Source organism: Cajanus cajan, chromosome 5, assembly GCF_000230855.2.
Source record: "Cajanus cajan strain Asha chromosome 5, NIPB_CcT2T_4, whole genome shotgun sequence".
NCBI lineage: Eukaryota > Viridiplantae > Streptophyta > Magnoliopsida > Fabales > Fabaceae > Cajanus > Cajanus cajan.
Window position 1 is genome coordinate 49,468,415 of NC_138521.1, and position 14,109 is coordinate 49,482,523.

The following is a 14,109-nucleotide window of genomic DNA, read 5'->3' on the forward strand; positions in this document are numbered from 1 at the left end:
AATTAAAAATGCACTAGATGCATAACAACTAAATTAAAAGTACCCTGCAAATTAAATTAATAATGTATAATTGAGTTAATGATGTTAAAGACTAAATTGATAACATTTAACAAATATAGGGAATCATATTAAGAATCTTTGCACGTGTAAAGTCTAAATTATATGATTAATCTAATTTATTTATTTATACACACGGTCATTGGATTTTGTGGAGGCTGGTCCCATGACAACGAGGCTTTGTAAGCTTTTCCCCTATAGACGACAACCTTATAAATTGTCATCATACACAAACGTGAGTGAGTCACGCTCTCCTGAAACTGAAACTATGATTTTATTTTACGTATGAATTATGATGATAATAAACAATTCGTTCCTTTAATTAGCTTAGCCTCTTCAATAGCACACGCCACGCCACTTCATACAAACACAGTACTTTGAGTTTGAGATAACCGCAACCGCGCCATGGCCACGGACTTTAGCTCCATCCCCTTAATCGGTAATCTAATCTTCCTTTCCACTTCCATATGTACACGCCCATAGTGTTACTTTTCATGATTTTCAGAACTTGCTTTATTGGAAATTATGAAAACATGTTACAATTCGATTAGGGTAGGATGGTTTTTACGATTGTTAAGTATTTATTTAGTGCGTGTAGTAGAGAATTGTTGTGTCAAATTTTCTTCACTTTATATTAGAACGATTTTTTGGTGTGCTGCTTTTAAGATAGTAAAAATAACATTATTAACGATGATGATGATGCAGATATTAGTCCCCTTCTAGCTAAGGCAGATGATCCAAAAATGGCTGAGGACCCTGGTGTACTCGAGGTTGTTAGACAATTGGATAAGGCTTGTACGGAGGCAGGGTTCTTCTACGTGGTAATTGTTTTTTCCCTGGTTGCTTTAGGCATTTCGATGCAAAAAGAGTTATTATTTTTTGAATCGTGTGAGGTGAGACAAATTGATTACAATCTAAATTCTGTACTATAATAAAGAGGTTAATCTTTAAGAAACAGTTGGTCCACTACAACTTTTTCTGACATATTTCATGTTTTAAATTTCATTAAGATTCGAATTATCTATAGAATAATGGTTTTGTTGCTAGGGAATGGCACGTAGGAAGATTGAGATGATAAAATAATAAATTGGATGAAGAGGAAGAAGGAGAAATGGATGACTCATTGTAAATGAATATACCTTTGTTTTCGCTTACCAAGTTAATTTGACAAGTTACGTTTATGGCACAGCTTAAGCAAAACTGTTACCACCAACACGCTTTTGACTGAATAGAGTTCTTCTATTCAACTTCAGGAAATCAATTGATTACTCTCTCATTCGTTAGAATCTGTTTACTAGAGGGGTGAAAAATTCATGAATCAGTTTACGTTACTACTTACTACTAAAATTAAATAGAAAATTAATCCATGAATTTTTCATCTCCAATATTTTTATCCTTGATTGTGGGCAAAAGCAGTTGATGCTGTCACAACTCATAATTGCAATTACTACAGAAACCTCAAAAAGCTGACTGCAATTTAAAATCATGCATAACACTTGGGACACTTAGTGTTTAATGTTCAATTCCTATGGTTCTTGATTCACAGACAGGACATGGTATTCCTGATATTCTCCTCAAAGAGGTTAGAGATGTAACACGCAGATTCTTTGAACTTCCATATGAAGAAAAGGCAAAGATCAAAATGACTCCGGCTGCTGGGTTCAGGTTTGCTTGGTTAAATCGATGTACTTCATATATAAGCTTCACTTTCAGTAATTGCCACATCAGGTTTATGAATCCAATTTCTGCTGATAACGGCCTTGTGTCTGCTGCAGAGGTTATGAAAGGATTGGAGAAAATATTACTCTAGGTGTACCTGACATGCATGAAGCCATTGATGTAAGTTTTGGTTGTTGCTTAACATACAATTAGATGTCTTTGTTTCTAGGGTGTTGTTGATTTCTGATTGGTATGTTACAGAGCACATACTAGAAACGACTACTTGAGTTTGTTATTATTGACATTAGGTTCGTCTTAGAGTATTTTAAAATCGAGTATAATATTATTTCCCGAAAAGTGGCCACCTGCTTCTTACACATGTAACTTTTCTAATGTAGCTCATTGGATCAATCTAATAAGTACGTAACATTGTTGTGATTAGATTCCCTCAGTTTTCATTTTCTTTCTCTGATTGGAGCCTAGCATAGCAGGCCCAAAAATTCACTCTGTTTCTTGTGGTTCTATCAAACAATAAACGATCCGTTTAATTTCATTTTAACAGTGCTATAGGGAAGTGACCAAGGGCATGTATGGAGATCTTGGCAAAGTTATGGAAGGAAGCAACCAGTGGTATAAGGAAATAGGATTTTCTGTTTAATATTGCTTGTATTCCTTCCCCACTCCTTTTATTTTTCAATATTTAGCTAAATGTTAGCTGAAGAGAACAATTATACATATGTTTTTAATCCTGAATTCTTGATTAACTTATAAAATACACTGAATTAGATTGATGTCTATGGATACTTTTGCATGATTGAAACTCTCTGATCTGACTCTTCACTCTTATCATTTGATTTATTGCACTTGGGAGTTGGGAGTATTAACATTCAGAAAGTGGTCTTTCTTTACCAAGATAATGTCTGCATCATTCCGGACTGATGTGTGTCTTTTGACCCTCTTTTGTTTTGGGGCTCATCATGCAGGCCACAAAATCCTCCAACTTTCAAAGCTCTTATGGAGGAGTATATTAGTCTCTGTACAGGCATGCTTTTCCCCCTCCTCTTTTCTTCCGTCATACGAGTTCCTGCAGTTAATTTTTTGTTTTCTTATCTAGTTCGTTGGTTAGAGCAGACCTTGCAAGGAAAATCATGCGTGCAATTGCTTTAGCATTAGGTGGATCACCGGATGAATTTGAAGGTCAAAGAGCTGGGAATCCATTTTGGGTGATGCGGCTCATTGGTTACCCAGGTGTATCATCTGCAAATGGAACCAATGCTCTTAAAAATGACATTGGCTGGTAATGAAATCCTGTATCTAGAATTTCCAAATGTTGCCTTTTTTTTTTTAATTACTAAGCCTTACATTACTGATATCGTTTCCTTTATGTTACTTATTCTTTTAATCAAAATAAACCCAGCGGAGCTCACACTGATTATGGTATATCTTAACCTTTACATTATAACTCTAGAATCTGTTTAGCCATTGTCATTGATTTTAGATGCTGTTTATCAGGTTTATTGACATTGCTTAACCAAGATGACGATATAAACGCACTTCAGGTATGCTCTTATGTCTTTATTGAAATTAAGATACTCATGCTCTTCATTTATTGCACGCAGTTATTGATTTTACTTTTTCTCTCACTGCAATCAATCTTGTACCATGCTATTATAAACTCAAATTCTGGAGCTCCCATGCAATTTTAAATATCTGAGGCCGGTAGCTTCAGAGACCATTTGCTTGTAACCCCATTTCCTATAAGTGACTAAATCTTTAAAATAAAATGAAGTTTTTCAGATGTGGCTGGTTCTTTCAACGCATGCCTTAATATATGGCATGTGTCCATGGTTGTTAGAATTGGCCAAGGAAGACCCAAAAATGCCTTGAAACCTAAATGGCTAAAATATTTAGAGTTTTATTTTATTTATTGTTATATTATTTTATTTTAATTTCTCTAAGCTAGAATGATTACCACTATGGTCATCTTTAGCAGTAATTAGATTATAAATTTGTACTCATAGACTATCTGGAATCATTGAAAAGAGATCTATTCAATAGCAGTAATGTTTATCTTCTTACAACTCTCTAATGGTAGTCTTTTAGATGATTTACAGTAGCTTTTATTTAGCTTTCTATCAATGGTGCTGCTGCTAACCAATCTGCATTGACACTGTTGAAATGCAAGCAAAGTTCTACATCATTCAAACAAGAGGATGAACATAGACTTATATACACACAATTGTCTCTATTAGTTGAGAGACTTTTTGAGTAATGTCCAAAAGCAAAACCATGAAGGTTTAGGTCCAAAACAAATAATATCTTATTAATATGAAAAACATGTCTATATGATATAACCCTCAGTGTACAACAAACACCGAGCAAGTTTTATTAATTCAAAAACTTTTGAATGATCTCCAAAAGCAAAATTATGAAGGTTTAAATACAAAGCGGATAATATCTTACTAATGTGAAAGACATCTTTGTATGTACAACCCCCGGTGCACAGTAGACACTGAGCAAGTTTTATTAATTCTATTTTGTAAATTGAAAAACCTGTCATGGCTAGCAAATTCTGTTCTTCTCTTATGGCTAGTTGAGACAATTTTCACAGGCACCAATTACAATCTAGAAAACTTGTCTGCATCCAATGCATCTCTTATTTTTGTCAGATTTTGGCAGAATTTTTTTTTAGTCTTCTTTTTTAGTGTTTATTTCCCTGCCTATTTAGTACCGCTGTTTTACACTCACTAATGCCACCATGTTGATGCTATGAAATTGTTGAAGGTGAGAAACCTGTCTGGCGAATGGATATCAGCACCTCCGGTTCCTGGGTCATTTGTGTGCAACATTGGTGACATGTTAAAGGTATCTTCATCTCTTCATCTCATTAATATAATGAGATTTGGTAGATAATCTAATAAGTGTGGAAGGGAACTGCAGATATACTCCAATGGTTTGTATGAGTCAACTTTGCATCGGGTGATAAACAAGAACTCAAAATATAGAGTCAGCGTAGTATATTTTTACGAGGTTAGCTACATTTTTCAATCTACATGTATGTCATCTTTTTCTAGTTTGTTTCGTTGCTTATCCCATACGCCACTACTGCATGAACAGACGAACTTCGACACTGCAGTAGAGCCATTGGACACACATAAAACGAGGGCAAATGGCAACAAGAAGTTCGAAAGACCAGTTTATGGAGAGCATTTAATTAGCAAGGTCCTCACAAATTTTATTTGAGTAACTTTGTTTTTCTTGTTATGGTTTGTAAATAAGTCAGCCTATCGTCTAGCAGGCTCCTTGCTTGCTTGTCTAAAGCTGATAATAGTTTAAGTACAAATCAACTATTTGTTATATATCAACGTCTTCCTTCTTTTCAAAATTTATGACAGAGGTTCAGGATTAGGACTTGGGAGGTATCCACATACTCCCAGAAGCCATAAATCTTACCATTTCAAACAAACCAAATAAACAACTAACAGGGGATTTGTTATCAGATTGTTGAAGAGGTTAAAAAAGTACACAAATTCAGCCTATGAAACGTTCAAGACAATAACATAAATTTATCCGCTCTGAGCAAGCATCAGCGTTTTAATAGAGTACAACACTGCCGTTTGGCAATTGCCATAAGAATGAAGACAAATACAACACAGAGTTTAGAAATTTGAACTATTCTCACTTCTAATCACTACAAAATTGTGTCTAAATAATGTGCAATCATGCTAATTTTTCCTGGCCGCACCACCTCTATTACAGAAGATATTTCATTGAGGTTCTGGCTTGACTTTGAACTCCAAATGTTGGTATGCAGCTGTGTTAATCTGGCTAACTGTCTTCTGTAAGTTCTACTCGGGTACTTTGTAAAGTGGAATTCTTGTACCTGTATCCCTAAGTCGATCTACCATGTCATAGAGAAATTCAAAAGTCAGTTTAGATTGTTTGTTAAGTTCCTCCCTGATGTGAGGCTGAAGGCTGAACCAGTCCCCCAACAATTTATGAACATGAGAACGAATCATTCTCCATGGCACAGGGTACTTTTCACACAGCTTCAAATACTCAATTAGCAGATCTGCCTGGTCCAGTTTTCCATCCACATTGGTGCCTTCGCTTTCAGACACCCATTCAGCAGTTCGAAATCCGGCAAATACAGCTGGATTTTCAAGCAAGGTCTCAGCAGAAAGCACCCCTTCTACGCCAGTCTCTGCTAAGCAGTCTCTAACATCATCCATATGCCTTATGTTCCCATTCGCAAGGACAGGGATTCTGACTGCATCCTTCACAGCCCTGATAGCTTTCCAGTCTGCTCTAAATTTCTTCCCATCCTTCTCATCTCTTGTTCTGCCATGAACAGCTAAAAGCATACAACCAGCCTCTTCAAGCATCTTAGCATACTTCAAAGTGTCCTCTAAATTTGGAAAGAGCCTAATCTTGCACGAAACAGGAACCTGGAGGTTAGCAGCCAATTTTTCCACAAGAGATTTCACAAGAGGAAGGTTATCCATCAAGAAGGCACCATAGTTTCCCCGCTTAGCAATGCGCTGAGGGCACCTACATAACCAAATAAAGTAAATCCACCAAAATTTTATCAAAAAGGTAAAAATCCAAAAGAGCTTAATTGAGTATAGTATTGAGAAATTGTTATACATTCTTCGAAATAAGAAAAGTTCTTGGATTTTTAATGTGTTAGTGTACCTCCCTTGCTATGTAGATGATCCCTATCTCACACTTAACAATATTCTTTATGTCAAAAATGAGGTAATGGACTAACAGTGGTAACAGAAATGAAGAAAATGATGATTTATTCAGAAGGAATCAAGGACTCAAGCTTGTGCCTAGTATAAGAACAAGCTGAATCAGAATTCTACAAGGGTATGAACTGGTCCGAGCATGTCGAGAGGCTCTGCTTCTCTCCTAAACCATACTTCTGTCTCTTTCCCCAACAGACCCCTTACTCACTGACGTGGTACAAATACAAATCTCTATACTGCACTCTTATCAGTACAAATAAATGCAACAACCTCCCAACCATTTGTAGCTAACTTCAGTCACATCACAATTTGGGCCTGGTTAGTCACAGACCATTAGTATAGATAGTTTTGATCATGCGTCTGTTCATAAACATCACTTGGTACTTAAGAACTTTTTCTTACTCCTAAACACATACAAATTCATTGTACAGTAACTAAAATCTTAAGCTTGAGTAAATTACTCTCTTGCCTTGGAAAATGTTTAAATTATACTGTCCTCTCCTTCAATTTTTTTAAAATTACACTTCCATCTCTTGAAACCTGAAATGCACCATACTAAAATCCATTTAAATGCAAATGAATCTCTTAACAAGTTAACATTGGTATAAAAAAATAAAAATAAAAAACTATGAATAAACCTCCCAACGAAATTTTTCCTTTCTCTATAACTTTCAATGTCAACAGTGGCTAATTTTGAACCCAGTATTATTGATTTTCGGACTTTAGAAGATGACATGAAAATTGAAACACCAACCACAAAAATCTTCATTTCACCTTCAAAAGTCCCAATTCAAGAGGTTTGTTTACATTGAAGTGGAACAAAGAAAGAAACACAAATTGGTCTTAAAGGGAAAGTGTAATTTTGAAAATTAGACGACTCATTGATTCCTCCTCATTTCAAAAGGCAATCACATCAGGCATTGAAATGAAGCAGATTCATAGCAAAGAGAATGTAAATAAACATTACCCAAGATTAATATCAACATAATCGCAATAAGGCTCCACCTTGCGTGCAGCTTCCAACAACACATCAGGATCGTTGGCGCAGAATTGAACAAAGAGGGGTCGATCCTCCTGCAATTGCTCCCAAAGTCACAACAATAACATAACAAAACAACAAAGGGGTCATTGTTATTTACTTTACCTCGCAAGTGGTGAATTCTTCGTTCCTGTATTTTTGGGTCTCTGAGAAGATGCGGGAATGAAGCATGGGCGTGTACGCGCCCTGGGCACCGTACTTGCGGCACAGCATTCGAAACGGTAACTCCGAATTGTCGACCATGGGGGCCACTATGAATCTGGGTCGACCCAACTTGGCCCAATGAGCCCACGCCCGTTCCGCCCGAGACTCTCCGCTTAGGGTCCGGGCCGGAAAGCCCAAGTGGCGGTGGTCGTCGGGGTGTTCACAAGGTGGGGTTTGGGCCATGAGGGGACGAGATTGGGCGCAGGAATATCTGTTGAGATAGAGAAAGGAGTAGGAGTAGGGTTTAGGTTTCATCAATGATTATGAACGATGGGTTTTGCGAAGTAACCCATCGCCTTCGCCGCAATCCAATTACGTTAATGCTCGATGGCCTGTGGTGGGCGTTGCGTTGCGTTGCGTTTCGGAAAGAGGAATATTAAAAGGAGAAATATTATTAAGTGGACTCTAGATACACCAATATGTTTTATTTTCTTTCACCATATCAAGAAGAATGTTATCATTTGTGTGATTATAGAGGCCAACAAACACCTCAAGGTCCAAAAGAGTTATTCAATTATATGCATTATTCATTACATAATGTGATTGAAAGATATTTTGAGATTTTAAAAGCATGTTTTCTTATTTTGAAATCAATGTTGTCATATGCCTTGAAGAAATAGAAATATAAATCATTTGCATGTTTTGTTATCTATGTAACAGATATGATTCATATACCTCTTAAAAGGACTAAGAACCTTACATTTGTAGGGTGTTTATTTGAGTAAAGCTAAATAGTATTGAAGTCTCTTAATTATCTATATTCAAAGTATTCATTTAAGCAATTATATGATTATCCACAAGAATAAAGGAATAACGGTCATCACTTTTCATCATTGTCATTAAATGACCAATAAAACACCATTAATATACCATTGAATGAATAGTAATGCATCATCTAACTATATAAGATAATTTTCAATGGAAAGTGCTTAATGGAGTTTTTATTGATAAGATACATTACTTAAAAAAAACTTTCATTGAAGTATGGTTCTTAAATAGTTCTTAGAATTATATATATATATATATATATATATATATATATATATATATTATGACAGAAGTGCTATAAGAAAGAGAATATTATTGTTATATGTGAGAGAGAAAATTATATGGTAAAGCCCACAAATTGAAGTTAACAATTCATTTGCATTAGAGTAAAATTTGATGAAAATTTTTTAAACTTAGAGCAACTCTAATGGGAATTGCTTGTCCCATGAAGCAACTCAAGTCCCGATTTTTTATTATTGGAGGATTCTGACGTGGTAACATGAGTTGCTTGAAGAAGAGAGAGAGTTGCTTCCTCAAGCAACCGTTCCTTACCAGATTTTAAGCAAATCTTATTGAACATATTTGAGAATGTTTCGGAAATAATAATGATGAACATTAATTTCATATAATGTCTATGTATTTATTATTATTTTATTTTATTTTTAATATCTACTTATTGTGTATTTTTTTCTCGTAATTTATTTTCTTTCATTGTAGTGCAATTATCCTTTCTAATAAAAATTTAAAATTGGTTCATAAATGATTAGAAAAAAATTCTAAAAATTGAATTTCTTAAAGTTTCTTACCATTAAAGTAATAAATTTGTGTTTGAAATTTGAATTGCTTAATACTGACATGTCACACTCAAGACCACTTTTTTCATTGAAAATGTATGAAGCAACTCAAATGAGTTACTTCCATTGGAGATGCCCTTATATAGCATTATAGGACCCACAAGTTTAAAATAAATAATCATTTAAGCAACTCATGGTTGGAGATTCTTTAATAAGGTCTTTATATAATCATTAGATACTCTTGTTTTTCTCCAAATTAAAATGCACCTGGATACCTGTAACCTGAGCATCAGAGTATCATTGTAATTTGTAAGTAATTCGCTCAGACGATGAGGTATCAGACTGTGAGATAAAAGAGAAGGGAAAGTGTTCTAAACTTGAAAGATTACAATATTGTGTTTATTTTTTAATAGGTACATTTGATGCTCGCTATGGTGTTGTAGACATTTTTCCTAGTCACAAGATTTTCAAGAGAATGACGAATAATGGAAGAATCAAATGTCTCCTCAAGAAGACGACGACATGTCAAAAAGTATCAGATGCTCTTAGAATTGTGTTGAGAAATGCAAGAGCAAAATGATAAACAACATGCGCAAAATGAATATCAACTACTAATTATTAGGCAAAAGAATGTCGATATGCAAAGACAAATAGAAGGAATAAGTTGTAGTACTCAATTTCTTACTTGAGAATGATAGTACTTGGAGACCTCCCAAGATGAAAGATGCATAGGAAGAAACTTACACTAGACCCTTTTGAAATTATTAAAAATTCAAATGAAATTTTCTTTATTCAATCTTTTAAAAGAATATGACTAGTTATGATGTGATTGTAATTGGTCAAATATAAACATGCAAAATCATACAATTTTATCAAATAAAAGTAATTACAATAATCATAGCTGCAAAATTAAAAAAAATGATTGAAATTATTATTTAATAGTTGTTTAAAAATATATTCAAATTTAATATACGAGTAATTATTACTCAACAAACACTTTTATTTTTATTTTTAAAAGTCATTGTAGTCATTGTAATTCTATAAAATATAGATCATTGAAAACATTCTAGCAAAATCAAATATTTGGAGAAGTTATAATATGTAGAAATTTTAACAACATATTATTTGACACAGTTAAATATATTTCTTTTTTTGGTACAAAAATATATTACTTTTAATTATTAAAAATAAAATTATTTTTAATTTTAGGTGTAAAATCAGTAAATACTTAAATAAAATTATTTTTAATTTTGTCCTTGCTTATAACAAAATCATAAAAACTAATGTAAGTAATAGATAAATCTTTATTCAACTTTATAAATTGTAGTTGATAAACCCTAAACAAAGGTTCACAATATCATGACCATAAAACTAAATACACATTTAAGTGCATTGATATTTAATAATAAAAAATAATCAATACAGATAGATAACTATCTTTTTCAAACAACCAAACAATGGGTTCTTCCAAGATTCCCTTGTTTGTCTCCCAATAGTAGTTACTTCTTCCATTTCACAATAATCATAATTTTAAAATTTATAAAATGTCTAAAAATAAATGATGTTCTAAATGTAAAATCATGATATGTTAATTAATTTCTTTAGTTTTATAAAATAAAATCATAATATATCAATTTTATTATTCTTATTTATTATTAAATTGTTATGAGTGTGACACTCTTTATCCCACATACATAATTACACAATAAATAGAAATTAAAATCTTTCATAAATAAAATCAGAATCTCAATTATCACAAGTAGAGGATTCACATTCATAATTCATAAACAATAAATCCAAAAGGGAAATTACAAAAGAAGGAAACTAAGATTTTCATATATCCCTGGTGGCCTATGGCACACCTAGAATTTCACATACATACACTAGTATGTGGCCTTAGTGACACACCTAGCATAGCTCATTACACTGACATGCAGCCTAAACGACACACCTGGAGTCAGATATGCACATGATGCATGTCACACATTCACTGTTCATTGACTCAACATTTCACTTATCACAGATTCTCATATCTCATATCATGTTATCTCATATTATCATGTCACAAGTCACATCCTCACTTTTCAAATTTTCACATCATATTTACATAGTCTTATACAAGAAACTTCTCATAGCCATATACATCACAATAACACATAAACCATACCAAAAAATTATCCAACATCATACACATTCAATTTGCAATTCATAACATACAAAGCATAAAGGTCATAAACCCAACTTCATGATTTCATGCATTTTTTTACAACCAGTCAGTTAATATAATATTTCAATCGGTTAAAACACTCCAAATATTATCCAAAACATGAATCCATCATCAATTCTACATATAATACCTCAAAATTCATCCAAAGATCATATCCCTAATTTCACTTCATAAGGTTTCTCACAAGAACTCACTGAGCACTCTAATTCATATCAAAACTTATCTATTTTCGAAATTAATCATATATTCACATTCAGCAATCATTAAGGAACACAACAAAAAACTCAAACACGAAAACATAAAAATATCCGTTATTGAAATTGAACACATATTCACACTCAGAATCATATAAGGAACGCAACAGAACAAATAGAAAACAAAATAGAAAACTTTCATAAAATGCATATTCCCATAGGCATACATCAGTCAAGGGATTAGGGGTCAATCTAACTACCCTACATATATCTCCACGCCCCAAGTGAGATTTCTCACTCCTCCCTTACCTTGATGAGTAGAGGACAAAGCACGAGCGAAATCTGGTTGGTCTTCTTCTCTAAGGTCTCCTTATTCTTCAGAGCGTAGAACAAAATGAGAGTTAAGAGATGTCTTACATAAAAATGAATTAACTCCCATGTAACTTCTCCTAATCCCTCCTTCTCAATTAATAAATTAAAATAATAATAATAATAAAATATAATTTAATAAATGTCTAAGATGTCTTTCCTTCCCTCTTATAAAATAATTAATATAATTAAAATACAACTTTCACTTTTAATCAAATAATATAAGCATCATAAGATAAAATGCATTTCATAAAATTACTTTCATATAATACTAATGAAAATTATAAATCTTGAAATCATGTCTCAACATAAAAATATAATTTATATAACAAATTAAATTATATCCAAAACTCTAAATAAATACATTAAATATCAAAATAATTTCTAAAATATAATTTACAAAATCTAAGGGTGTTACAATGAGAAAGGTAAAAATATTATTTCATATCAAAGTCAATACGAATAAAATTAATAAATATCAATTGAAGAGTTCAAAAGGTGCAAGAAAATATTTAATTCTTATTTTTTATTCTTCATTATTCAACAAGAAATATATACACTAACAATTTTTTAATAAAAAGATGAAAATTGAAAAATAAAACTAATGATTTATAAAAATTGTAAATACCTTATTAAGAAAGGTCATCATTTCCTTCAAAAATGTGTCTTGTAATAAAATAGGAGAGAGTAGTACTTACGAAAATCATGGTTAACTTCTTTTGTAAAAAATAATTATTTCATTTTATGCCTTGTGAGGTTTGAGTTTTTTAGAAAGAGGTTCTAGAGAGAAGGACTCTGGTCCGTGAGTTCTCTTTTCTTAATCTTCTTCTCTTCTTCCCTGCTTATATTCTAAGTGGTGTTGTTTGTGATTCAGATAGTCGAGAAGTTTGAATCAGTTGTTGAAGTCATACGGAGTTAGTCGACATTCTTCTTCTTCTTCCTCGGGTAGCTCAGAGTGTGGATTTTCTTTCAATTCCGTGGTAAGGGAAGCTAGAATTTTTTAGTTGAAATTGAGGTGTTGAGTTGTTGGATTGATTTCAAGTAGTAATGTGTGGATCAATGTGAATGAGTTGGGATGAAGGTTGGGGTTTTGGGTTGGTTGAGGAATGAGATGATTTGTGAAAATTGTGCCATTACATGATGCTTTTCTTGGAGTTTTTGTATTGTATGTGGTCAATGTTGATGTATTTGTGGATTACATGTGCTGGATCTTTCTTATATTACAGGTGTTGGTTCAAATATTTGAACTTGAAGTGCTTATCTTTGCATTTGTGTCAGGCGCACCTTTGTGGGATTGGGGTCGAAGATGGTCGCAATGGGCGTGAAGTGGGATTCGGGTCTCTAGTTCAATGGCGTCGGGCATAGAGGACGTAGTGCTGAGCGTGATATTAGTAGTGGGAGTGTTGGGGCCTCTACTGATATGAAGTCGGATGCAAGGTAATCACGTTGGGCGTGATTTACCTTATGTGCTCTCTACCAAGCCTCAATGTCGAAGCGAGACACCCTACGTTAGGCGTGAGAGGGCCCTAGTGCCCTCAGGTAAATTCACCAAGCGTGAAACTTACCACATCAGGCGTAATTGTCTTGGGGAGTCTCTACTAGACAAACGTCGAGTGTGAGAGAACCCCAGTACTCTTTTTGGGTCTTAGTCGTCGAGCATGGTTTTCCCACGTCGGGTGTGAGAGAGCTTTAGAGCTCTCTATGGGAGCAACGCAGGGATAGAGCTGGAGAGTTGTGGAGGAGGCTATTCAATGGTAGAGCAGTTGGTTTTGTTTTGTTAACTACTAGATGTGATAGATTTTGTATATATGTTTATTGTTACTGATTGAGTAACATAGTTGTATATATTCATGTATATATTTATATTATACTTATTTTAGTATATGTTTTGAGATGTTTAATTATGTTACACAGTGTAGCAACTATGACAGGCTTTACATGCCTCATTTCTTAAAAATTGGAAATCACTGTCTAATTAATGATTCTACATTCAATATGATAAGATTTAATTTTTTAAACTTATTTGTTTAATATAATCACAAATGAT

The 14,109-nt window shown here is 33.5% G+C and overlaps 2 protein-coding genes across 2 annotated transcripts; one reads left to right on the forward strand and one right to left on the reverse strand.

Moving 5' to 3' along the window:
• The first annotated feature begins 306 nt into the window (after positions 1 to 306).
• Positions 307 to 5,101, forward strand: LOC109788175 (2-oxoglutarate (2OG) and Fe(II)-dependent oxygenase superfamily protein). The gene is made up of 12 exons (XM_020346841.3): positions 307 to 496; positions 763 to 878; positions 1,604 to 1,722; positions 1,833 to 1,896; positions 2,279 to 2,346; positions 2,700 to 2,758; positions 2,848 to 3,013; positions 3,134 to 3,153; positions 3,229 to 3,275; positions 4,501 to 4,581; positions 4,657 to 4,746; positions 4,834 to 5,101. The coding sequence occupies exons 1-12, from the start codon at positions 463 to 465 to the stop codon at positions 4,957 to 4,959; spliced, it is 990 nt and encodes a 329-aa protein (XP_020202430.1). The 5' UTR covers positions 307 to 462; the 3' UTR covers positions 4,960 to 5,101.
• A 145-nt stretch (positions 5,102 to 5,246) lies between these two features.
• Positions 5,247 to 8,141, reverse strand: LOC109788174 (FMN-linked oxidoreductases superfamily protein). Its single transcript, XM_020346840.3, has 3 exons — positions 7,612 to 8,141; positions 7,435 to 7,541; positions 5,247 to 6,267 (listed from the first exon to the last, which is right to left on the reverse strand). The coding sequence occupies exons 1-3, from the start codon at positions 7,963 to 7,965 to the stop codon at positions 5,565 to 5,567; spliced, it is 1,164 nt and encodes a 387-aa protein (XP_020202429.1). The 5' UTR covers positions 7,966 to 8,141; the 3' UTR covers positions 5,247 to 5,564.
• Positions 8,142 to 14,109: the final 5,968 nt, after the last annotated feature.

What these genes read in the sequence shown, in the direction of transcription:
- LOC109788175 (XM_020346841.3), top strand. Translation starts at nt 463, where the DNA reads ATGGCCACGGACTTTAGCTCCATCCCCTTAATCG. An exon ending in AGGCAGGGTTCTTCTACGTG is followed by an intron (nt 879 to 1,603) that starts GTAATTGTTTTT and finishes CTTGATTCACAG; the next exon opens with ACAGGACATGGTATTCCTGA. An exon ending in CGGAGCTCACACTGATTATG is followed by an intron (nt 3,154 to 3,228) that starts GTATATCTTAAC and finishes GCTGTTTATCAG; the next exon opens with GTTTATTGACATTGCTTAAC.
- LOC109788174 (XM_020346840.3), bottom strand. Translation starts at nt 7,965, where the DNA reads ATGAAACCTAAACCCTACTCCTACTCCTTTCTCTATCTCAACAGATAT. An exon ending in AAGAATTCACCACTTGCGAG is followed by an intron (nt 7,542 to 7,611) that starts GTAAAGTAAATA and finishes GAGCAATTGCAG; the next exon opens with GAGGATCGACCCCTCTTTGT. An exon ending in TATGTTGATATTAATCTTGG is followed by an intron (nt 6,268 to 7,434) that starts GTAATGTTTATT and finishes TTGGTTATGTAG; the next exon opens with GTGCCCTCAGCGCATTGCTA.